Below are 26,860 nucleotides of genomic sequence, written 5' to 3' on the forward strand. Positions count from 1 at the left end.
ATTCCCACATTTCACCAAATGGAAGACATTTGGAAGCTCCCCAACCACTGCTTTCCTCCTGCTACTGATCTGTATTTTTGCAGCTTTCTCATCATGTCTTTTATAATCAGGAGGAATATAAATGAACTGTGTTTAATAAGATCCAGGGCCAGGCGTGGGTGGAGCAGAAATACAACTGGACCTGTATGGGAGGAGCTTGAGTTTGTATCCCAGGGCCTTCCTGAGCACACCACGCACCAGGCATGGATCGTGGCATAAAGACTCCCAATGGGGTTGGGAGGGGGACCTGCAGGTGGCATGGTGGTTGAGGCACTAGACTCCCACATGGCCAACCGTGGTTTGAATCCCAGACCTGGCAGCTTGCTTTCTTGCTTTCCCTTTCTCTCTCTTTCTCTGTCTCTTTCTGGTCAAATTTTAAAATAATAATAATAACAAATGGAAATAAATAAGTAAATAATTCTTTACCAAAAAGACTTCCACTGGGGGGGAGGTGTTTGTTTTATTCTGAAGGCCACTTGCTCATTGTTGATCTTTTTTTTTTTTTTTTTCCAGTAAAGGGTTACCTTCCAGTTCCACATTTACCTTGGAAGAGGGGACCATCTACCTGACTACTGAGCCGAATGCTCTGGAAACGCAGGATGATAATGCCTCTGTGCTTGATGTCTATTTAGTAAGTTTTTGTTTCTTTCTCTTTCTTCTGGTTTATAAATGGATTCAGGTCATGACTTACAGAAGAACAATTAATTAAACCAGGCGTGCTTACTATGTTTTAAAAGAAATATTGGTACCCTGTCACTTCTACAAACAGTACATCTTTTCACAACCTGTGTTTCCCCACAGCTCATGTAGAACATTTCACAAAAGAATATCTAGGTTAATACTGCATCGCCGCACATGACAAAAGAACAAATCCCCCCATGTCAAGGCAAAGTAGGGCTTCTTGGTGTTACTCCCAGCAGTTTTTTCTTTTGACTCACTTGCGCCCCCTTGTGTTTGAATTGGCTTCCTTCTGGTGTCTTCTTCTGACTCACTTGCACCCCCTTGTGTTTGAATTGGCTTCCTTCTGGTATGGCTCCCTTGCTAAGTCAGTAGGCTAAGAAGCACAGAGCCGGATTGTGGGAAGAACCTCATCCACCCCAGAAAATCTTGGCTGACTGCCTCCCTGTTTGTCACCACCCAGCTGTGTGATTTGCACAGAAACCTCTGGTGGCATGTCCCTATGTGCCAAAGGAGGGGAATTTGCCTGCCATGCCTGCCTCGTAAGGCTGCTTAGAGGATCATAAGCGATGGAGTGTGCGAGCGCCTTTAGGGCCTGTCACATTGTCTATCTCCGCTTAATCAAATTGCTAGATTCTGCCTGGGGAGCTGCCCTGGCGGACCGAACTGTGCAAGAGTATTTCCCACGCCCGCACACACGTCTCTATATCCTTGCACTCTGGCACAGAATCATACCAAGCAGGGAAAGGGTCCGTTTGACATTGTCTCCTTTTTAAGATCTTTTTATTTTATTTATTTATCTCTGATATGAGTAGGAGACTGAGATACAGCGCCCCTGTCAGGAGTCTTGACACTGCGATCTGCCTCCGGTCTCAGCCAGCCCCCGAACACGGGCACACATGTGTACCCAGGGTGGTCTCTGTGCATGAGCAGCACCCTTCCCATGCGGGTCTGCCTCACAGCTTCATGTTTTACTACTGTGCCGTCCTCTGGCCCCTGTTCATTTAAGTTAGGCCAACCCTGAGCCAGTTCTCTGTGCCACTGTTGATGCTCAAGCCTGGCCTTGGGAATAGACAGCACTTGGCGAGGGTCTCCGAGCAGCGTATCGCCAGGCCCTTCCTGCTCCTCCTGGCTGCATTTCATGCTTCTCTGTATTGCCCGACTTAGCACCATTCTTCCTCCAGTATCTTCGGCAAGATACTAGTCACCGAAAATGTGGTTCCTCAGCCAGGCCCTCTAGTGTCAGCCCAGTTCTCCTGGGGTAGAATCCGCTGTCTTCAAGGCCCTCCACAGCCTGGTCTCCGCCGTCTCTCTGGCCCTCCGCTCCTGCTCCCAGGCCTCTCTGCTGATGCTGTTCCAGCCACACTGGCCTCCAGTGTTCCTCCTGCAGGCGTCGTTTCTGCCTCAGGACCTTGGCATTTGCTGTTTCTGTTCTGCCCTCTTCCCCAGTCATCCTGTGTTGCTCCCTCACTTCATTCAGGTCTCAGCCCAAACATTTTCTCAGGCAGGCTTTCCTTGTCTTCCTGTGTCGGCCTCCCACCAGCTATTGTGGAAGGATTTTTTCATAACTTCTGAATAAACTATTTTTTTCCCAATGAGCAATGCTCCTCAGTGTTAGTTGAAAATGATAGCATATGGGGTATAGTGATTGAAGTGCTGGATTCCCACACTTTGGTTGACAATGGTTAGAGTCCCAGACCCGGCAGCCTGAAAACCACACTGGGCACGTGTGTGTATGCCCAAAATCCCAAGAGGAGAAGGGATTATGCATAGCCATTCTCCTGGGGGTGGGGTGGTTTCTCACTTTCTCTCGCTCGCTCGCTCGCTCTCTCTCCCTTCTCCCTCTCCCTCCAACGAGCACACACACACCCTGTGGAGAAAACTGAAGGGAAAAAAGTTACAGCACATCACAGAATCATAAACACACACAACTAAGAAAATAGGGAATTAAATAGGAGCAAAGGGTTTTTGTGTTTGGTTTTGCTTTTCGTCCCGTGGTATGTGGGTTTATCTGGAAACAGAAATCAGGAAAGCATTTCAGAAAGAGGCCTTTATGATCCAGGAGTTCATGCCACTTTTGTGTGTATTTACAAAAACCGGATTTGCATGAACCGGTGGTGTGGTACTCCTTAGTGGAAAGTGAAATCACCAGGTGGTTAATTGGCATTGTTGATGCCAGCTCCTTATCTGTTAGTCCTCATTCCTTTGTTAGGAAGGCTGTCTCATTAATCATTTTGCTTACCGCTCCTTGGTATTATCAATTTCATTCATAAGGGCACTGCCATTGATTGGGTTTTATTAGCATCTTACTACATTGCTTCGTTAAGAGTCTCTAATTCTTTGACATTAAAAAGCAAAGCCTTTCAGAAAAGGATAATGCTTGCCTCACAAGCCACAGGGGAAAGCCACAGTGTTAATTGTTGGTTCTGTTGAGAGCACTTGAAAATCAATTTTTACAAAAGGAATCACGGGAGTTTACAGCTGAAAGAACTGGCAACGATGGTTAGCTGGCTAATCTGGTCATCTGGTCAGTTTTTCCAACACAGAGTTTTCTGTGGTCCAGGAGTGAGGGAGGAGAGAGGAAAGCAGAAGGAAAGAGAGCCATCAAGCTGTGGAAAGTTCAGAGGCAATAGAGGGCCGGCCCCATACCCAGCAGTTAAGGAAGCCAGACCCCACATGACCTTCTGCAGTTCAAACCCCAGACCTAGTGGCTTGAGAAACATGTGGGACACATATGCATGTGTGCTCCAAATCACAATAAGATGGAGAAATGGAGAAGGGATGGTGGTGTGTCCATGCTCCATGGGAGGGGAGTTTTCTCCTCCTCTCTCTGACAAGCCTGCAGGCCCTCTGATAACTTCTTTTTTCAAACTTGTGTTTTTTTAAAAGAATTATTTTATTTTAACTATTTATTTACTTAAATTTGACCAGAGAGGGACAGAGAAAGAGAGAGAATAGAGAGAGAATGAGAAAGCAAGCTGCCAGGTTCAAGATTTAAACCATTATCAGCCACGTGGGTGTCCAGCGCTCTTAATCACCACACCACTTGCTGGCTCCTCCCTCTGGTAATTTTATTTTTTTTTAAGGAAGCAGTAGAAATTTTTTTCACCAAACTTGGAGAAAACTGCCAACATAACCTGTTTTTATAGCTCATAACAATAAGCTGTGAAACTTTTAAAAATTGTTTTGTACATGTCTGTCACTGACCTAAATACTTTCAATGTATTAACTCATTTAATCCTCACAACACTAGGAGGTTGGTATGGTCACTAGTCCAGTTTACAGATGAGGAAACTGAGGCACCTGGAGATTATGTAATGTTGCCCCAGGTTATAAAGCCAGTCGTCAATAACAGCTGGGATTCAAACCGGAAGAACTGGCCAGAGGCCCACACCCTTAATTTTTGGGCCATGCTGCCTAGATCAGGAACTGTGTTGCCCCTGAAATATTGCAGATTGAGACCAGAGACCTTAAGTAACTTACCCCAGTCAAACAGCTATGCAGAGGCAAGAAAAATATAGGGGACCAACAGGTGGCGTGGTGGTTAAGGCACTAGACACTCCTATGGGGTCAACCACGGTTCAGGTCCTAAACCTGGTAGCTTGCTTTCTCACTTTCTCTCTCTCTCTCTTTCTGTGTGTGTGTGTGTGTGTGTGTGTCTCACTGGTCAAATTAAAATAAATGAATAAATAAAATTAAATCAAACTTTAAAAAAGAAATAGAAGAAATAGGATAGGGAGACACGTTGGGCCAGAAAACATGGACTTTTAAAATTTCCATGTAGACTGAGGGCGTTTAGCAGAATCATAGAAGGGGACCAGTGTGGCATTGTTGGAAGGACAAAGGAGTTTGAAGGATAATATTAATGGCGTGTTCTACATGCCAGGCACTGACACGTCCTTTCCTCGCATTGGCTTGTTCACGAAGGCAGGTTTTACATTTGGCTTCATTCACACAGGTGAGGAAACTGAGGCTAACTTGACCAGTTCTCAGAACTGGTTAGTGGGTTAGTGACAGGGACCAGCAGAGGGCGTAATGGTTACATGGCTGGACTCCTGTGTATTCGACCTTGATTGAGCCCCAGACCCTGCAAATTAAAACTCACGCCAGGCGCATGTGCATGCATGCCCAAGACCCTGAGAGAAGAGAAGAGAGGAGGAAAAGTGATTGCAGTGTGGCCATCCCCCCTCCCCAGGTGGGCTGATTTCTCACTTTCTGTCTCTTTGTCTCTCTCTCTGTCTCTCTGGTGAGTGCACATGCCCTATAGCAAAAACCTCTCTAGGAAAAAAAAAAAAAACTGGTTAGTGACAGAACCAAAATCCAAATCCCCCTTCATAAGCTCTTCTGCCTAATTTTGAACTCATGAAGCCCCCCAGCACTGGCGATGGTACTGCCCATTGATAGTCTCCCTTCCATCTCGTCCAAATCATGCTCCTTATGAAGGGGAGAGAGATTCGAGAAGGAAAGGGGGGGAGATGTTGAGAACTTTTTTTTATTTGGAAGTCCACTTTGATTTTTTTTTTCTTTTGCAGTTATTTTATTTTATTATTATTATTATTTTTGGAGAGGTTTTTCTATAGGGTGCGTACGCTCACCAGACAGAGACAGAGAGATAGAAAGCAATAAATCACCCCCTGGGGGGTGGGGTGGGGGGATGGCCATGCCGCAATCTCTTTTCCTCCATTCTCCTCTCGGGATCTTGGGCACGTGCGCACATGCACCCGGCGTGAGTTTAAACCACCGGGTCCGGGACTCGAACCATAGTCGGCCACATGGGAGTCCAGCGACATAGCCATTATGCTAACTGATGGTCTCTTGCAGTTATTTTTTACTGTTCTTTTTTGTTTGTTTGTTTGTTTGTTTTTTGGGGTTTTTTTTTTAGAGGATTTTGTTATAGGGCACGTGCGTTTGCCAGACAGACAGAAAGAGACAGAGAGACAGAAAGCGAGAAATCACCCCCCGGGGGGAATGGCTATGCTGTGATCCCTTCTCCTCTTCTCCTCCATCCTCCTCTCGGGATCCTGGGCACACACGCACACGCGCCCGGCATGTTTCAAGCCACCGGGTCCAGGACACGAACCATGGTCAACCACGTGGGAGTCCAGCGACATAGCCGTTACACTAACTGCTGGTCCCTATTTTTTACTGTTCTAATTAAGTCATTCTCAAACCTTTTGATCTCAGAACACTTTTGCTACTTAAAAATTATTGAGGATCCCAAAGAGATTTTGTGTATGTAGATTCTATCTACCCATATTTCATATTTTCAGAATGAAAACAGAAAATGTTTGGGCCAGCAGGTGGCAAGGGGTTTAAGGTGCTGGATCCCCACATGCCAACCACAATTTGAGTCCTGGACTCAGAGGCTTGAAAATCACTCCAGGGACATGTGTGTGTACCCAAAATCCCAGGAGGTTAACATCCCCACAGGGGATGATTTCTCACTTTCCCTCTGTCTCTCTCCACCAAGCACAAGTGCCCTATGCCAAAAACCTAAGTAAAAAAAGTAAAAAAATAAAAGTTTAAATATTAATTCATTGAAAGTAATAAATCTATTATATGTTCATTAAAATGACTTTTTTTTAGAGGTTTTTGCCCTAGGGTACATGCACTCGCCAGAGAGAGAGAAGCAGACACAGTGAGAGGGAAAGTGAGAAGTCAACCCCCAAGGAGGATGGCCATGCCCCAATCCCTTCTCCTCCCAGGATCTTGGGCGTGCGCGCGTGCACACACACACACAGACACACAGGCGACCGCCCAGAATGATTTTCAAGCCACTGGGTCAGGGACTCAAACCGTGGTTATGCATGTGGGAGTCCAGCAATGTAACTGCTATGCCATCTGGTGGTCTCTTAAATAACATTTTATTACTATATCCCAAAAACAAAAATAAATTTAGTGAGAAGGGGGACATTATTTTACATTTTTACAAATCTCCACCTTAATAGATAAAAACGGGATTCTTTTTTTTTTAATTTTTTTAATTGCCAGAGCATGCATGCACTCACTAGAGACAGACAGAGAGAGAGGTAATGTACCCCCATTCCATTTTCCTCCGTTTCTCTATCCTGTCAGGATTCAAGGTGTGCACCCACCTGACATAATTTTCAAGCCTTTGGGGCAAGGATTCACGCTACAGACAGCCATGTGGAATCTGGCTCCCTTAACCACTGGGCTACAGGACTGGCCCAGAAACTGGATTCTCATGTCTGTCTCCACATCAGTCTTTGTGATGTGACATTTCATTTTGCTTCTGGAAAACTCCTTTGTGTCCACATAAGAAGGAATGAGGATGAAAGGCAAATAACTATTAGCAAAATAGTTGGACCTCATGTTCTCCATATGGTGTTTCTAGTATTTTTTTCTTAAATCTCTTCACCTGTTGTAAAACCAAATGGACATAACTTAGAGAGAAACAGGGACCTAGAGTCTGTGCCTATCTCTGCCTCTCATTAGTCACGAATCTTGAGTTCACCGCTTTCTTTGGGCCTCAGTTTGTTCATCTCTAAAATGGATGATTAAGTCATCTGTTAGACTCCTGCCAGCTCTGAGAGGCTGTGGCTCATTATACATTTCAAGGAGTTGCAGAAATAAGTTTTCCAAAGTAGCTACAGTTGTTTCTCCAAATTGTGCTGTTTCATCACCTCTGCTACCATAAGCCTTCACAGTATTTAAACTGAAATTTTATGGCACTACGTCTAGAAAGTTCTGCACTGTTAACCGGTCATTCCAGGGTGTGTGTTCATGATGAAGATTTATATTTTTAGTCAGCATGCTCGTCCAGATCTGAGAGGATCAGCTCATTGCCCTCTCTTCAGTATTCTCATTTGCATCTACATTATGGAAGAGTAAATGGAAAAGAAAAGGATAAGAAAAGAAAACTGATTGTGCCAATGTGTTTGTCTCCCCTTTTTATTTTGGGAGAGAGTTTTTTGTTGTAGGGTACATGGGCTTGCTGGAAACAGAGAGAAACAGAGAGAAAGTGAGATATCACCATGCCACAATCCCATCGCCTCCATTCTCCTCTTGGGATTTTGAACATACACGCACACACACCCGACACGAGTTTCAGGCTACTGGGTCCAGGACTCAAACCACGGTCATCCCTGTGGGGGTCCAGCACCTTAACCACTATGCCACCTATTGACCCCTGTTTCTCTTTTTGACCTGATTCGAATGCTCTGATTCAGTCCTCTTTGCTTGAAGGGCAGTTGGAGCATCTGCGGTAACCTTCTGCTCTGTGCTGTCACCAGACGTGGCCAGGTTTCTCTTGTAGTGTTTCTCCCCCTGTAAGTGCAGCATTTCTCAACGAGTAGTTGTGACCTAATCCTCTAGTGCTCTTATTTGTCCCCTAGCGTAGAATACCGCATATATCCCTTTACAAATATATAGACTTAAACCCAAATGATTTCGTGCAGTAAGCAACATGTGAAATTTCCTTTTAAGAATCCACCCACACCTTATGTGCATGTGCATTAACTCACCAATCCTGCTTTCTCTGTGATTTGACCTGAAATTAAAAAGGATAGGTGACCTCAGAAGGCAGCTAATTATTCCATTATCTTTGTGAAAGCATTTAGTTCAAGGCTGCTTGTACCTTGAGAGGCCTGCACTGCTTGTAAAAGGCCACTCAGCTGATACTCAAATCAAAGGGGGTGCTTTTAAAGTGATTTTATCCAGTGACCAAAAGATGTGTTTTTCCTTGAATTTTGAGTTGATGGCACAGATTAGGGTATTTAAAAGAGTACAACAGAGTGAGCAGAACGCATTGACTTAAAATGGGCAATCAGGCAGGCTTCATACCAGAGCGAGATTCTACTTGCTGAATCGTCCCGGAGATTCTGGGGCCCTGGCACCACCACAGTGGCTGTTGTTTCAGTTCCTAGGCGGCTTCTTTGCCTGATGTAGAATGCAATTTGTTGTTAATGGGACGAAAAACAACCAACAAAAAGCCGTTTTTGCTGAAAATGAAGAAAGAATTCTTTTATGACTAGCTGACAATGGCCAGGTAAGTGGGAGATAATGGGATTGCTTTTTTAATATCCTAGAAGTTTTGAGGTCATCAGATGGCATAGTGGTTAAGATGCTGGACTCCCACATAGCCATCGACCATGGTTCAAGCCCCAGATCCAGCAGCTTGAAAATCACCCTGGGCACATGTTCGTGCATGCCCAAAATCCCAAGAGGAGAAGGGATTGCAGCATAGCCATCCTCCCTGGGGGATGATTTATTTTTTCTTTTTCTTTGGAGAGGTTTTTGCTATAGGGCGCATGCGCTCGCCAGACAGAGAGAGACAGAGAGATAGAAAGCAAGAAATCACCCCCCAGAGGGGATGGGCACACCGCAATCCCTTCTCCTCCATTCTCTTCTCGGAGTCTTGGGCACGCACACACACGCACCTGGCGTGAGTTTAAGCCACCGGGTCCGGAACTCGAACCGTGGTTGACTACGTGGGAGTCCAGCGACATAGCCATTACGCTAACTGCTGGTCCCTGGGGTATGATTTTTCATTTTCCCCTCTCACTGTCTCTCTGGCAAGTGTATGTGCCCCTTGGCAAAAACCTTAAAAATAAATAAATAAATGACATAGAGGTTTGAAAAGATGGCTGCCATAAAACAATGACCTTCTTGCTCCTGTTATGCAGTCCCTAGATTAGGACCTTTTCCTTTTTACACTTTCCATATTAACACCCTCTCAGTGGCATCCACCTTCATCCAGATACACATCTCTGCAAAATGGCTGTTAGGAGTGCAAACAGCTGGGAGTGACGAAGCGTGTCGGCCATGTCTTAGCTCCACCGGTACTGGAGATCCTTGCTCTGACGGACAGCTGCTGAACTGCGAGCTCATTTCATGTGCTTTTAGAGTGGTTAATGATACCCTTTGATCATGGGAGAAGGGTGGTGGAGAAGTGAAAATGAATTAACAGCTTATCATACTATTATGTACAGGGAAAGCCTTTCATAAAGAAGAAAAACACTCTAAATTAGGCCATGGAGGTCTTGGAAGATTCCATGGAATTTTCTGGCAAAAGAAACTGTGTTTCTGCATTTGAATCCCTTGGTTCAAGGCTTCTATGAGAAGCATCGGCCGCTTTCTTCATTCCTTGTTTGAGCCGGGGTTGGCCTCTGAGGGGGAGGGCTTATTTGAAGCAGGAGCAGTTCTGCTGTTTCTCGGGAAAGGGCCAGAGATGCTACTCGGCATGTTGGTGGATGCTCGTTGGTGGATGCTCGCGAGGGCAGAGTAGGAAAGAGAAAAGGCTAAACAGTCTCGGCTCCGAAGGCATTGAAGCAGAGCGTGTTTCCTTCCGCCACCTGACCACATTGTGAGAAATGAAGCGATTTCAGAACGGGTAACATAGAGCCCTTTGTTTATTTCGACGAGGTCTCGGCCCCTTACGTTATTGACCAAATAATAATTCTAAGACACGTGAAAGAGCTTTAAAAAAAAATGGATCCCACTGCCTGACCCCCATGGCACCTACAAATCACTCCTATTCTCCAAATAGGAGTGCCGCCAGCTTCAAATTAATGAGGCAACCTGTCAATCTAGATTAGGAGGTCACCCCTAGGGCGTTTTTTTTGTTTTATGGGGTGTTTTTTGTTTTGTTTTTCAAATAGCATTCTGCTGCTGGGTAAGGATTAGCTGAGGGAGTGGGAGCGGGAGATAGAAAGGCAATACTGGCTTTTCAGTTCAGTTATGCCAGGAGTTAGGGGTGAGTGACAGTGTGAAGGGCCGAGCTAGTGTCTCTGTGTTTTGTTTCGTTTTGTTGTCTCTGCTGTGTGCTAGCTGTGCATGAATCTTGGCCTTGCGGGTCAGCTTGGTTTCCATCCTCTGCAGAGCCAGGTCTGCCCTTCGGTTAGTTTCCCTGAGACTCCTGCAGTATTCAGAGTGCCCCGTCATTTCTCGTTCTTTGCGTCCTCAGACTGGCCTCTTTCTACATCCCTTCCACCCAGCTTCCTCTGTGGCTGCTCTTCCTGCCTTCTCCTTTCGCCTTCTTCCTTGCCATCCAATGCCAGTGCTTAGTAGTATCCTGAGCCTTTCCCACTCTTGGGAAAAGAGTGCTTAGGGAAGAACAGTCTCTAAGGGTGTGAACTTTGGGGGCTACGAGGCCCTGAACCTGCAGGCAGTGAATGGCAGACTTAAGAGGAGCCAGGTTGGGGACCAGCGGATGGCATAATGGTTATGTTGCTGGACTCCCACATAGTCAACCCGGTTCAAGTCCTGGACCCAGCAGCTTAAAATTCATGCTGGGCCTGTATGTGTGCATGCCTAAGAGCCTAAGAGGAGAAGGGAGGAGGAGGGATTGTGGTGTGGCCATCCCCTCCACCAGGAGGTGATTACTTGCTTTCTGTCTTTCTGTCTCTCTGTGCCTCCCCAACAAGCACACATCCCTATAGCAAAAATCTCTCAAAAAAAAAAAAAAAAAAGAACCAGATTAGGAACAAATGAGAATTTCAGGGAAAACGAGTTTAAATTACACCTGTGCACCTAGTAAACAGGACTGTTCTCATTTATACCATTCCCTCTCCAAGCCTCTGAGGAGGAATGAGCAATGTTTAAGGACTACTTACTCAGTAAAATATAAAGCCTCCCAGGTGAGCAGGTGGTATGAAAGATAAGGTGCTATATCCCACATGGATGACTGCGGTTCAAATCCCGGACCAGCAGCTAAAAAATCATGCTGTGAGTAGAGGGGAGTGTGCGTGCCCACAGTCTCATAGAAGAGACTGGAGGAGAAGGGATTGCACATGGCCGTCCCCCTGGGGAATGATTTCCACTTTCCTTCCCTCTTCCTCTCCATCTCTCTTTGGTGAGTGCACATGCCCTATAGAAAATTTTTAAAATAGTAATAATAAATAAAATTAAATAAATATTGGATTGTCGGAAAATCATGATGTACTTACTTTTCTATGCAAAAATGTGTCATGACTTCTCAGATGACCCCATAATTCTTTTTAAAAATAAAGCCTTCCAAGTGTGACAGATGGCATGAGAGGGGCTTAGGAGTGAGGCTCTGAGGGCCTGGCCTCCCTTCGGTATGTCTCTGCCTGTACTCCTTTCCTAGGGCTGCTGTCACAGACACCGCGAACGGGGTGACTTACACACCAGATATTGTCTCATAGTTCTGTATAGAAGCCAGAAGTCCGAAATGAAGGTCTCAGCAGGGCCACTCTCTCTAAAGACTCAAGGAGGGACCCATCTCTTCCAGCTCCTGGTGGCTGCACAGGGTCCTTGGCATTCTTTGCATCACTCAGATGCCTGCATGTATGTGGCCTTTCTTCCTGTGACTCTGTACCTCTGTGTGTCCTCTTTTTTTTTTTTTTTTTTTCTTTGGTTGGAGAGGTTTTTGCTACAGGGCACATGTGCTCACCAGGAAGAGACAAAGAGACAGAAAGCAAGAAATCACCCCCCGGGGGGGGGGGGATGACCACACAGCAATCCCTTCTCCTCCATTCTCCTCTCAGGATCTTGGGCACGCACACACACACCCAGCATGAGTTTAAGCCACCGGGTCCAGGACTCGAACCACAGTCAACTACATGAGAGTCCAGAGACATAGCCATTACGCTAACTGCTGGTCCCTCCTCTCTCCTTTTTATAAGGACACCTGTCACTGGGTATGGAGCCCACTCTGCTCTAGTATGACCTCATAACTATTCCATCTGCAAAGATACTATTTTCAGATAAGAGCACGTCCCGAAGCTACAGGAGGACCAGAATTGTGGGCAGATGCTATTCCCACCACCACCCTGCCTTACCGAGTGGCCCGTAAATTGCTCTTTCCCGTACAAGGCCCATTTCGCCCCTTCACGTCCCTTCTCCCAGGCTAGGTTGCTGTGAGGTAGGGTAGATGTTTCCAAATTGTCATTTTACATTGCTCACAAAAAGTGTCAGGGAAATGAACGTACTAGCAGACTCACTTTCCTGTTGGGGACTTGATACGTGTTGGAAATAAAATCCCCAGGGGAGGACAAAGGTATTGGTATTTTTTAAAAACTCCCTACATGTACAGGTCTGAGACCTACTGTACTTGTTCACAGGACCCTTTGGCTCTGCGTATCCTGTAAGTCATCTAGGCTAACGTAGAGGGAACAGTGTCACTCCCCGGGGTCCCCCCCCCGCCCCCAAGGTGGCTGGTCAGTTAGAATCAAACTCTCTTTTCCTCTAATGTAGAAGCAGAGTGAAGGTGAACCCTAGGAAGGCCATAAATACTCAAGTTTATGAACCAGGCTTTTAGTTGTGTTCCAGCTTTCTGCAAACCCTCTACTGCCGCCTAGTGGTAGACAGGCAGCTCTGACCAAGGGGGGATAGGCAAGATTGAGGGCCTTGAATGGAAACCTAATTAAGAGCGAGTGTGGGGCTCATTGGACTCTTTCCACTCCATGTACTTTACTGGAGCCTTTCCGCGCTGGGCATGCAAGTTCAGCGGGGGGCACATCCTTCAGACGTCAAAGACAGCGCCCACTGACAGCCCAGCTTCCGCCACCTTTCAAGTTGGACCCGAGGCTATGATTACAGTGGGGCGCGAAACTGAAGGGGCTCACCTCCCCTCAGATCCAGGCATGCCCTTCCCATCCATCAGGCAGGCTCCACTTGAGCCTCTTTGAAAGGGCCCCTTGGCAGTTTGGGGTTCTTTACAGAAATGCCTCTTTCTACTGCTTAGGAAGCAACTTTAAAAGGAGCAGCAAACATGGGGAGAAAAGCATCTTTTCCTCATTTTCGGTCTTTGACAGGTCCTTGCTTACAGCTACTGAACGCCTGGGTAATTGTAGCTTTTGAAGTAATCCCTGAAAGGGAATAGGATTAAATGTAATAAAATGCAAATGTAAAGACTTACTTATAAAAAAAGAAAAAAAAAACTTTTTATTTTTAAAAAGATTTTTGCCTTAAGGTGTGTGCACTTGCTGGAGAGACGAGAGAGAATGAGAGGGCACGTGAGAAATCATCCTCCCAGGAGGCCTGGTCACACCACAGCCATTCTCCACTCTCCTCTCGGGATCTTGGGCACTCATGTATACCCAGATGACGGGATTTTTCAAGCCACTGGGTCCAGGACTGAAACCACAGTCAGCCATGTGGGAGTCCAGTGACAACCACCACGCCATCCGCTGGCCCCAAAACAACTCCCTAAATGATGGCTATCGTGTTAGTTTTCTAGGGCTGCTTTAACAAAGTACCAAAGACTGGGTGGCTTAAACCACAGAAACTTTTTAAAGTTTGTTTATTTCTCCCATGAGTGAGAGAGGCAGACAGCACCCCAACGGAGTCTTGACATCACAATCCACCCCCAGATTCAGCCAGCTCCAGATTAGAGGCACACAAGTGCCTGGCATGTTCAAGGAACCTGCTAGACCATGGCTGGAGCCTCTGGCATCTGGTCTTTCCTCTCACGGAGGTGAAAAATATCCAGTGGCCTCCTCCCTCGGCAGTCCCGTGTCCCTCCTCTGACGTGTTCCAAGCAAGGCAGAAGCCGGGTCACAGTGGATCTCTCGCAGCACCAGAGCGGTCTGATAGATTAGACGATAAGGTAACACTGAGTGCTGGGGAGTCCGCTGGAGCACGGGCAGCCTGTGTAACTCACAGGTGCCCTCAGGCTTTTCATGGATCTTGGGAAAACAAATTCACCAGGCAGAGAATGGTGTGAAAATATTGCTGCTACACTAACAGTGTTGAAATGACGGCCACGATCTTCAATCATCCCATGAGACGTCAGAGAGGAGTGCTAGCTTTTCCCTTGGCTCTGCCCTCATGTATCAGTAACTTCCCCGCCACGTTGGGAGGGATGCTTTGATGAGGCGTTTGGGGGTTGGCATTCCGTGTGCTGCCAACACCCAGGATTCAACCACCATTCTGCCAGATCGGGCACAAATGGTTATCTTCGTCTTCCATATCCTTCAAGGCTGTTGAAAGTCTCTCAAGGCTTCTCAGTGGGAGCCCTGTAGTCCTATAATTTTGTTTGCTTGCTTCATTCTTTCTTTAAGAGGTTTTCACCTTAGGGTGCATGCACTCCCTGCCAGGGAGAGAGAGAGAGAGACAGTGAGAAGGAAAGTGAGAAATCTCCCCCAGCGGGGATGGCCACACAGCAGTCCCTTCTCCTCTGTTCTCCTCCTGGGGTCTTGGGCCCACATAAACACGCACCCAAGCAGGAATTTTGAGCTACCAGGGCCAGGACTCAAACCATGGTCAGCCAAGTGGGAGTTCAGCAATGTAACCACTATGCCATCGTCTGGCCCCAGTCCCATAGTTTCTGAAAAAGAGAAATTTCACTTTTGATTTTAAAGCCCAGTATTTATTTAAGCAGGATATTATTCACACTGGACCCAAGCTTCTCCAGTGTTCCTTCCAGCTGTCAAATTCCACAGCACGGTGATATTACTCCTTTCTCACCGCCCTGTCCTGGTTTCTGTAGCACCAGCCTATGGAATCATTTCCCCTCTTGGGAAAATGGTGAGCTCCTATTCCTGCACCCACTGGAATCTGACACAGTCCACACTATGCCCAAGAGATTGTACCTTGTGAAATAACCCCTCATCCAAGGTAGATGTGGCTATAATAAAACATATAGATTCTTATTTTAAACCAAAAACATTTTAGACATTCCAGAACCCAGAGGTGGCAGCTTTGTTTTGAAATTCAGGGATCTCTGAGATAGCAATCAGGGAACTCCAGACAGGGAGAGGACCTTAGAGTCCAGGAGATGCTGCTGCAGTGAGGCATAGCAAGGCCTTGATAAGGATTTGTTTTGATGCTGTGAGTTTAGACCAAAATGGGTGGAGTGAGGCAAGAGGAGTTGTGCTGTCATGGCAACAGAAGGAACACTAGCCCTATGATTTAAGAACAATAGAAAATAAGAAAGATACAGAGCAAAGCAAGAAAAGCAGAACTGAACTGCTGATGGAAATGGGGGCTTGACATAGGAAAGCAAATGAGGGACTTAGGGCCTACCACAGTCAGGAGAAAAACTGATGCTTTCATTGGAGCTATCTTGGCAAAGAATTTCAACTTTGAAATCGAAATGTGGGTCTGCTGAACACCAAAGAAAAATTCTTCTCCTATGGGACCCTGGGACTGAAACCTCTGGTAGTTATAGTTAAAGAGAGCATCTCGGGGCTGGCAGGTGGCGTGGTGGTTGAAGTGCCGGACTTCACATGGCTGACCACGGTTTGAGTCCCGGACCTTGCATCTTGCTTTCTCACATTCCCTTTCTCTCTCTTTATGTGTCTCTCTCGGTCAAATTAAAAAATAATAATCATAATAACAAATAAAATAAAATAAATCATTCTTAAAAGAAAAAAAAAAAGAGAGAGAGAAAGCATCTTCCCTGGATATTAAGAGTTCAAGGATTATGGACTCAATGCCATTCTTTAATGCTATTCCTCTAGGCCTATCGGACTTTTTTGGGGTTTTTTTTTGGAGAGGTTTTTGCTATAGGGCACGTGCATTCACCAGACAGACAGAGAGAGACAGAGAGACAGAAAGCGAGAAATCACCCCTCAGGGGGGATGGCTACGCCACAATCCCTTCTCCTCCGTTTTCCTCTCGGGATCCTGGGCACGCACGCACACGCACCTGGCATGAGTTTAAGCCACCGGGTCCAGGACTCGAACCGCAGTCCACTACATGGGAGTCCAGCGACATAGCCATTACGCTAACTGCTAATCCCTAGGCCTATCAGACTTTTGTGAAGTTCTGCATTCATTTTAGCTTTGCACTAAAATTCACTGACACCACTTTCCAGATCTTAAAGTTTTGTTTTGTTTTTTAATTTGCCAGAGGACACATGAACTCACCAGAAAGAGAGATTGGGGGAGGTAGAGTGCTGAGTATGCACGCCCTGGACCACACCACAATCTCTTCTCTCTTTCTCCCCCCCTTTGGGGGTTTTCATGCCCACATGCACATGTGCCTGGCATGTTTTACAAGCCTCCATATCCGGAACTCCAACTGTGCAGTTGGCCATGTGGGACCCAGCCTTCTAAATCACCAGGCTACAGGCTGCCCCGAGAAATTCTAAATACATATTTAAGACAGTCGGTTGAAATTGGGAGTGGGGGGCGGATGTCAGAGGATTGGCAAGGGAAGGGTTAAAAAAGGGAGGGAAGGAGAATGAGTCTAGTCCTGAAACCTCGGGAAAGAAGCCTCACCATGAGAAGTTTCCCTCTTCGCACCACCTCGCCAGAACTTGTTCTTAGTGTTTTGTTTCGTTTTGTTTTTAGGATCCTAACCATTCTCCCCATGAGAAGTTTTTTTCCTAAGATCTCATTGCTAGACTTCTCCTTTCCTCTCACTGCCAACGGCTCAGAAAAGTAAACCGAGATCATGCAAGATGGGAACCCATGGACTGTACCACGTTCTCCCTTTTTTTCATAAAGAATTATTTTATTTAACTTTATTTATTCATGTTTACTTTTATTTTTTTGGAGAGGTTTTTGCTATAGGGCATGTGCACTCGCCAGAAAGACAGAGAGAGACAGAGAGATAGAAAGCGAGAAATCACTCCCCAGAGGGGATGGTCACGCCGCAATCCCTTCTCCTCCATTCTCCTCTTGGTATGTTGGGCACACACACACATGCGCCCGGCATGAGTTTAAGCCACCGGGTCTGGAACTCGAACCACGGTCGACAATGTGGGAGTCCAGCAACATAGCCATTACGCTAACTGCCGGTCCCCTCATTTATTTATTTTAATTTGACCAGAGAAGGACAGAGAAAGAGAGCAAGCAAGGGAAAGTGAGAAAGAAAGCCACCAGGTTCAGGACTCAAACCACAGTCAGCCATGTGAGAGTCCAGCGCCATTAACCACCACCCTGACTGCCAGTCCCTGTGCCACATTTTCTTAATCTCACCATCAGTTTTTTTTTTTCTTTTTTTTGAGAGGTTTTCTCTATAGGGCGCGTGCGCTCGCCAGACAGACAGAGAGAGACAGAGAGATAGAAAGCAAGAAATCACTCCCCAGAGGGGATGGTCACGCCGCAATCCCTTCTCCTCCATTCTCCTCTCGGGATCTTGGGCATGCACACACACACGCCCAGCGTGAGTTTAAGCCACCAGGTCCGGGACTCGAACCACGGTTGACTACGTGGGAGTCCAGCAACATAGCCATTACACTAACTGCTGGTCCCTTGTCATCAGTTTTGAGGCACTAGGTTGATTCCTTGCCTTAGCTGTTGTGAATGAATGAAGCTACAATAAACATGAATGTGCAAGTGTCTCTTGGACAGAGAGCTTTCTGATCCTATGGGGGAAATACAAGGAATGGGATTACTGGGTCTTGAGATAGTTCTATTTATACATGTTTGAGAACCCTCCATACTGTTCTCTATAGTGGCTGTACTAACTTACATTCCTACCAGAAGTGCACAAGGCTTCCTTTTTCTCACAATCTCATTAGCACTTGTTCTTGTGGGTTTTATTATCATTTGGTTTTGGTTTTTAAGAATAATTCCATTTCATTTTATTCATTGTCATTATTTTATTTTACTGAAGTTGACCAGAGAGAGACAGAGAAAGAGAAGGAAAGTGAGAAAGCAAGCTGCCAGGTTTAGGACTCAAACCACGGTCAGCCATGTGCAGTCCAGCCGCCTCAACCACCATGCCACCTGGCAGCCCCTGTTCTTTGTTTTTTGATGTTAGCCATTCTGACTAGGGTTGGTAATACTTCCTTGTGGTTTTGGTTTGCATTTCTCTTATGATAGTAGATGTTAAGGACCAGCCAATGGCATCATGGTTAAAGCAGCTGGATCTCACATGGCCAACTCCACAGTTTCAGTCCCTGACCTGGTGGCTTGAAAAACACACTAGGGATGTATGCATGCATGACCAAAGTCCCAAGAAAATGGAGGAGAAAAGATTGTGATGCGGGGGGAGTGTGTGCATATTCTCTCTCTCTCTCTCTCTCTCTCTCTCTCTTTCTTTCTCTCTCACTCTCTCTTTCTGGTAAATCCATGTGCCCTATCACAAATTTAAAAAAAGAAAAAAGAGGAATGTTGAATATTTGTTTTCATATGCTTTTAGGCCATTTGTTGGTCTTCTTTTGACAGGTGTCTGTTCAGGCTGCCCATTTTTTTCTTTGTGGGAGATTATTAATGTTTTGCCAGTGAGGTATAAGTTCCCTATATAGTCTGGTTATCAATCCCTTATCTGTAGTGCAGTTTGCAGATATTTTTTTCCATTCTGCAATTGTCTATTTATTATTTCCTTTGCTGTACAGAAGCCTTTTACCTTGATGTAATTCCATCTGCCTATTTTTACTGGTGTTGCCCATGTTTTAGGGTCTATTTAATCATTTTTTGCCTACTCCAGTGTCTTCAAGAAGCTGAAGTTCTGATACTGATATCAGTCAAGAGAAACTTTGAGCTAACATCAATAAAAAGAGACAAAGAGGAGTAGGGTTTATCCTAGGCATGCAAGGATGGTCAAATGAAAAGAAATAAAGTTTTAAAAAAAAATCTTAAAAAAAAAATACTCTATAGAAAGTATCCACAACTTACTAGACCATGCAAAAGGAAGATTCTCCAAGATTGAAGACACAATAGTCAAATGACAGTCAAAAGCCAAGGTGATATTCTAAAAACGGCAAGAGAAGCTCTGAAGGACACCTATCAGACTAACCTCAAACCTATCAGCAGAAATCATCCGGGCAAGGAGGGAATGGGAAGGCATATTTATTTTAATTTGACCAGTGGGGAACAGAGAGAGAGAGAGAAAGTAAGAAAACAAGCCACCAGTTCCAGGACTTGAGCCGTGGTCAGCCATATGGGAGTCCAGCACCCTTAACTACCACACCACCTACCAGCCCCTCTATAAAGTATTTCATTTCCTATATTTTAGTCTTCATCTCTGGTTGATTCTTTTTTAAAATGTCTGTCTTTGTATAAAATTACTCATTCCTATCATGGAATAATTTTCTCATCTCCTGAAATCATTCATCTATTTTCTCTTTCATGTCATCGAGTTTTATTATGACCAGTATTCCGAAGTCTATTTCCAACAGTTCTGTGATTTGTTATATTTTATTCATTGCTAGTGAGGAGTCATTGTGTTCTTTTGGAGTAGAGATGCTTCCTTATTTTTATAATATTTCTTGTGTCCCTGAATTGATTTTTTTAAGTATGTAGTGGAGTACTCACTTCTGATTTATGGAGTCAATTCTAACTCCCAGGACATGGCAGAGTGGCCCTGGCAAGGTGACCCAGGTCAGGCCAGAGACCTGCCAAGTCTTTCATATCTGAGCAGAGTATGTACAACCTGTCTGTGTAATCTAGGGGTGGAGCAGCCAGGGTTCAAATGCACCCCTGTCAAGGTAGACCAAGAGGGGCCAGAGGCCAGCCTAACTGCAAGACCCAAAAAGCAGGTCCTGTGTGACCCGCATGGAATACCCAAGGATGGAGCAGCTCTCACCACCCCAGTGTGACCCTGGAAAAGTGATCTAGATGAGATGGGAGGCAAGTTCTATTGAGATGCATTTTTCTGCCCCAGGAAGCCTGCTGAGTCTGTCTGCCTATAATTCCCAGTGTGGAAGAGGACTCAAATGCAACCCTGGCAGGGCAGTGCAGGAGGAGGCAGATGCAAGTCTGTCTATGAGACCCAAGAAGCAGGTCTCATGCAGGCTGCATCACTCGTGAGCAGGGAGACCCTTAAGGCTCAAATGTAGCCCTGGCAAGGTAGTCCCGGAGGTTGCAGAAACAAACCTATTGGTGAGGCCCTAGCCAGAGTATGTGACCTATAAAGCCCAGGGATGCATGGAGGCCAATCAGATTCGAGCACATTTGTGCTAGGAGTTAGGTGGCTGGATCATACATTCCAGGATTATGAGATGGTCTGGGACAGAACCCTGTCTTCTTCCCTGACTTGGACGGGTCTTTCTGGTGCCTTCCTTCCATCAGATGCCCCCCCCCCTTTCCCTTTGATCATACTTACTGTTCAGGGAGGTCCAGAAAAGTTGTGTTATAGGTGGCCTCAGTCCTGATTATTACAATAAAATCTAAGCTCTACCTGCTAGGTATGACACCAAGCTCTTGGGGCTCGGGGAGGGGTTGGAGCGGGAGGTCCAGTGTTTGCTCTGTAGTGCTGTCTATGTGTATTTCCCGAACTCCATGCCGGTTTCATGGCCCTTCTGCAGGTGGGAAGTGTAGGGGTCTGAGCTAGGAGTATGTGATTCAGAGTTTCAGAAGACAGATCCTCATGCCTTCTCCCCTGTGGCGGGTGAGGGCTTCAGAAGCTCAGTGCATGCAGACAATTGACTTTGTTTTTATATTTCTAAGTAGAGACTCTGGGCTCCGGTCGCCCCTGCTATCTTTTTCTTGCACTTCATTAGTCTCATCTCACTTCACTACTGGAAGTATAGGCATTTATTCAGCTCTTTTAGCAAAGAGACACCACCAGGGGTGTTTCTAGTCAATTACCTTCATCCCACCCCCCCATCTTATCTTAATAAGGTTATAAATTAGTAAGAAATGGACACTTGGCTGTAACCAATCATATCACCCAAGGCTTTCATTACAACACAGATATAGAATTGACAGTTCTCGATCAACTTGACGTTCTTGTACCTTGGAGATAAAAGTGGCTGTGTATAGAAGTTCACAGAAACTTCTACACCACCCTCAGTTAAAAAAAAAAAAAAAAGGAGACCAAAAATTAAAAATTAAAAAAAAATCTGAGTGAATACAAAGGATGTGTTATGACCAAAACTGGAAATCACTTTTTATCTCTAATATTAAGGGTAGTACATTTTAATATAAGAACCTATTTGCTTTATGAGAGACACTAAGATACAAAATTATTTTCATATAGTTCCTGTTGTATAAGTTACCAGCTGTTTGCAGAATCTTGAGTTATTTGGTAGTGTAAATAGAAAGTTATGGTTGAAATGGAACTTTGTGGTCACCTAACACAAACCACCCATGACTGCCAAGTCCTCCCCACGGGCCACCATGCATGCCTTCCAAGTTCTGGGTCTGCAATTTCCTGCCTCATTCCACCAGATCGCCACTCATTCTCAGCTTGACCCTTCAGTAACAGCAGCTACCTCACCTTTAGTGACCATTCATCTCTACCCTGATTAGAAAGTACTTATAAATTGAGGCAAAACTAGCTTGTATGCATTTACCCCGGTTCTGGCTTCTGAAGCAATTCCCAACCATTGAGTCTAAGGAGATACAAATTAGGCTCATGTACCTAAGGGAGAACGTAAGCATTAGAGTTCTTCATGGAGAGAGACTGAGGGGGTGAGACGCTACTGCTCCATTCCCTTCACACATTCTGGTAGTCTCCCCACCTCCCCACCCTGAGGCTCACAGCATCTCTGCCACTATTGCTGTCATAACTTTCCAGTGTCCTAGGACTACCCTAGTACCCAAACCTTTCTTCACCAAGACTAGCCTTTAGGTCCAGGAGCACAGCTATTAGGCCCCACCTCTACATCTCCTATTTTCTAGACAAAAAGCCCAATTCATTAGCCAATTCCATGGAGTCTTAACCTCAGAGCCCCTTACTGGTGAATTTCCTCAAGCGTGATGCGGCTCACTCAAAGTCCTAAGAGTCTGGCACTAGAAACCAGACCCAGAAGTCCAGCTGTAATCTATAGGAAGAGTAGAGCAAGCTATCATCCCCTTTTGTTTTTGTTTAGTTTTTTATTTGTTTGTTTTAAGAAAGCAGGATGGCATAAATCTAATAAGGAGGCCCTCATCATTTTATGTGGGCTTCAGTTTTTTATATGTCCCTGGTTTTGTGGCTGGTACTGGTAAAGACCTGCACCACACAGTGTTATCAGACTGCGGCAAAACCAAGTCCTCCTTAAAGACATCCGACCTGAGAGTGTGGGCAGTTCCCCTCCTGACCACATTCACCTACTCCTGAAAGGTGATTTCTCAGGAGCAATCTGAGCATGATGGACACTTAAACAAACAAGCCTAAGTTAGTTTATAAGAGGAAGCAGTGGAACTACGAAACAAATCGGCAAGTGAAAATTACAACACACAAGAGTTTCACATTACACGACGAAATACTGGTTGTTAAATAGAATTACCTTTATTTGACATTGTTTCTTTCCTGATCCTCTTCAGTCATATCTAACATTTACTCAGGTTTTTTCAGCCTCCAGTTTAAGGTGTTGGGCTCTACCCTCTGTGGTTCCAGCTCCAACCTTCTGCACGATTCTGGGGGCACTAGCATATGCCAGGCACTGCACTGCATGTATATGTAATTGGTATATGTCAAGTGTATGGACACATTTAACTTTCCCCATAGGAAAGTTGATTCCTCAGGCCAGCAGGTGGCATGGAGGGTACGGTGCTGGATCTCACATGGCCACCTACATGAATCAAGTCCCAGACCCGGCTCCATGAGGGACACACAGAACACATGTGTATGCCCAAAATCCTGAGAGGAGGAGGGATTTGGGCATGGCTCTTCCCACTTTCTCACTTTCCCTGCCTCTCTCTCTCTTTAGAGGGATTTGGGCATGGCCCCTCCCACTTCCTCACTTTCCCTGCCTCCCTCCCTCTTTCTCTGGTGAACACATGCACGCTATAGCAAATAAAAAAGAAAAGAAAGAAACGTTTATCCCTCACAACTATTCTAAAAAGTAAGACTTGTTACCCCATTGTATACATAAATAAGATTCAAAGATTATATACATCGCATAATGTCACACAACGATAATAAGTAGGAAACCAATAGATTTAAACCGATGTGTCTGTCCTCAAACATGGTGTCACTTTCCTGCAAATATCATGTTATAACCATCACAGGTCACTGACTCTGACTTCAAATAATTACCATTTTAGATCAAATGTTTGCTCAATATTTTTACTGCCTGACCACAGGGATAGTGTTTGGAAGTGAACGTAGCATTCACCAGTTCAAGACCATGTTCAAGTTCTGATTGGCTCCAGGTCTAACATACCACAGCACACCCCAGGTCCGCTGCACCTGGGGAGAAGGAATGCATGTTGGCAGCATTGCTTCCCTCCAAGTCCCTATCACAGTGCTGGGATATAGTTAGGACTTGATTTGCATTGGTGTAACTGACATGTTGCAGGTCCACCACAGAAGTATGTGCTATGTGGGGCTGGCAGATGGCATGGTGGTTAAGGGTGCTGGACTCCCACACGGCTGACCACAGTTCAAGTCCCAGCCCAGGGGCTTGCTTTCTCACTCACTCTCTCTCTCTCACTCTATCCCTCTCTGGTCAAATTAAGTAAACAAATAAAACAAATAAATTTTAATAAAATAATTCTTAAAAAAAAAAAGAAGTATATGCTATGCATGGGACTAGCATCTGGTGTAATGGTTACACCGCTGGACTCCCACGTGGTCAACTGTGGTTGGAGTTCCAGAGCCAGTGGCTTAAACCTCACACCAGGCACATGTGTGTGCATGCCCAGAATCCTGAGAGGTGACTGGAGGAGAAGGGCTTGCAGTGTGGCCATCCTCCTTGAGGGGCGATTTCTCACTTTCTGTCTCTATGTCTCTCTCTGTCTCTCTGGCGAGCGTATGTGCCCTATAGCAAAAATCTCAAAACAAAACAAAAAGAAAACAAAAGAAAAAAAGAAGAAGAAGAATATGCTATACTGAATCTCAAGCCTAATTATCCCCTTCTACAAGCACGTTACCCAGACTTGAGTTTTGGGGAGAAATGATGAGCTTGTTTACCCACTCATGGAGAAGTTATAAATGAATGCAAAGACCTAGACTCATAGCTCTTTTCTTTTTTATCCCCAGTAAGTGAAAATGATGACCACCAAGCACATGATGAGACAGGAACACAGTTATGGGAAGGAAGTTTCTCCACTCCAGAAGGATCCAAAGGAAAACTTGGCCGACGCCCACTACACACAGAGCAACCGTCACCTGGATCTAGACGTCTGCGGGATGTCGGGGCGGCCTCGGCCCACGATCAGCAGCTGGGATGTGGACGATGCCACCCTGGTCTGTCATTCGCTGTTGTTTGCTCAACTGTGAAGAGCTGCATGAACTCTGGTTAAGCTGCTTTCTCTACCATTGCCAATCACCTTTTTCACCTTGGAAGTGCTCTTTTCCTGTGGACTCTTGCATTATCTCATTTTGCATGTATCCTGTGATTACACATAAGCAACATATGTAATCTGCTTATATATTTTTGAAAATCCATCCATGCAAAATGATAAATAAAGAATAAATTCTGCTCTTTTTTTTTTCAAAATTGTAATCATAGCCCATGTCATTTAAAGTTTAAATTGGTTTCATTTAAAGATCAGTGTCATAGGTCTGCCTATCCTTTATAGAAAACTAGCTTCTATAAAGATTTTTTCACTGTTTACTAGTGAAATGAGAAAAGCAAAGCTATTTATAAAAGGCCTTATGTCGTGTACATACATTGTCTTTGAAATATTTGTGATTTAGTTTATTGCTTGTAAAAGAGAGTATATAATTTATTTAGTAAATACGACTGTAAACTATAGTTTTATTGAGAGAAATAAAATATTTTGTTCTCACTTGTGGTAGAACATTGATTCTAGTGGTTTATGTTCTTTACGCTTCTTTCATTAATTTTAAAAAATAACCCAGACATTTCTCATTTCCAGATATTCAGGAATCTTAAGTAAACTGGATCTCATGATAGATGAAAATGAAGAGAGAAAATTCTTAGCCCTGGGGCCAGACAGCAGCAAAAAGTTTAAGAAAGGTCTGTGTGGGACAGAAGGTGGGATAGTATTTAAGTCTCTGGACGCCTGTGTGGTTGATTGTGGTTCAAGTTCCGGACCCAGCAGCTTGAAACTCATGCCAGGTGTATGTGCATGTGCATATGTGCCCGAAATCCCAAGAGAAGAATGAAGGAGAAGGGAGTACAACATGGCCATTTCTCCTGGGAGATGAGGAGGATTGGTTTCTCATTTTCTCTCTCTTCGACTCTCTGACAAATGCAAGTACCCTATAGCAAAAATCTCTCAAAAAAGAAAGAAAGCTTTGTGAGGCAGATCCATAACCTGAGACTGCCTGAAGCAAGGAGTGGATCACATCATTGGCCTTATTGGGGCTGCCATCTCTCTGTCTCTCACACTCACTCACTCACAGAATAAACTTAAATACACACATACATATACTGATATATATACACATATACATTTTACATTTTTTTTGTTTTAATTTTGCTATAGGATGCATACACTCACCAGAGAGAGACTGGGAGAGGTGGGGAGGGCTGAGAAAGCAAGCCGCCAGGTCCAGGACTTGAACCTGGTTGGCCATATGGGAGTCCAGTGGCTTAACCACCATGTCACCTGTTGTCCCTACATATATTTTTTAATTCTCGGTCCTGAGAAAAGATTCAGTAGCAGATTTTGCTCTAATTGTCTAAGAAACTTTCCAAATGGCCTAGTGTATTCATTGACTTTCACTAAGTCACGCTATGGTAGCAATCCTAACATCACAGTAGCTTTTACAGGCGATGTTTTATTTCTCACTCCCACATAGGAGCCGGCTGCAGCTCTGCTCCAGTGTTTCGTTCTGGGATCCGAAGTGGCCCCTATCTGGGACATGCCACCTTTTTTGGGGGGGGAGAGGGTTTTTTTGTTTTTTGGGTTTTTTTTTTTTTTTGCTATAGGACACATGCATTCACCAGACAGAGAGAGACAGAGAGACAGAAAGCAAGAAATCACCCTCCAGGGGGATGGCCACGCTGCAATCTCTTCTCCTCCATTCTCCTCTTGGGATCTTGGGCACGCACACACACGCACCCGGCGTGAGTTTTAAGCCACCGGGTCCAGGACGCAAACCGCGGTCGACTACGTGGGAGTCCAGCGACATAGCCCTTAGGCTAACTGCTGGTTCCCCGACATGCCACTTTTATGGAAGTAGGAAAAGAACAATGATGGCACCAAGCAGACGGAGCTCATAAAGCATCTCCTTCAATGCAGCTTAACAATACTTCTGCTCCCGTTCCATTGGCCAAAGCAAGTGACACTGTCAAGTCTGTCAGAGCAACGAGAAGTTCTTCCTACACAAGAATGGACCCCGCAGGGAGTGACAGCAAATCATTTAAACAGTTCATCCGATTTACACCAGCTGGTGACCAGGGCCGGTAGCAGACACTTAAAAGGCTGGGAGAAAAATTCCTAGAAAGCAAGATGATCAAGGGCACAGAATGACATTCCTG

The 26,860-nt window shown here is 45.2% G+C and overlaps 1 protein-coding gene across 2 annotated transcripts in view; it reads left to right on the plus strand.

The window, feature by feature from the left end:
- PIP5K1B (phosphatidylinositol-4-phosphate 5-kinase type 1 beta) overlaps nucleotides 1-25,174 on the plus strand; it is a 360,249-nt gene extending 335,075 nt beyond the window's left edge. Inside the window, exons 14-15 of one of the 2 annotated variants that reach the window (XM_006152466.3) lie at nucleotides 553-670; nucleotides 24,448-25,174. In XM_006152466.3, the coding sequence (XP_006152528.1) occupies nucleotides 553-670; nucleotides 24,448-24,450 (121 nt within the window). In that variant the 3' untranslated portion in view covers nucleotides 24,451-25,174. The remainder of the gene's footprint in view (nucleotides 1-552; nucleotides 671-24,447) is intronic. The other variant, XM_014589336.2, reaches the window with a different exon arrangement.
- The last annotated feature ends 1,686 nt before the right edge of the window (nucleotides 25,175-26,860 follow it).

Source organism: Tupaia chinensis, unplaced genomic scaffold (assembly GCF_000334495.1).
Source record: "Tupaia chinensis unplaced genomic scaffold, TupChi_1.0 Scaffold000354_1, whole genome shotgun sequence".
Classification (NCBI taxonomy): domain Eukaryota; kingdom Metazoa; phylum Chordata; class Mammalia; order Scandentia; family Tupaiidae; genus Tupaia; species Tupaia belangeri.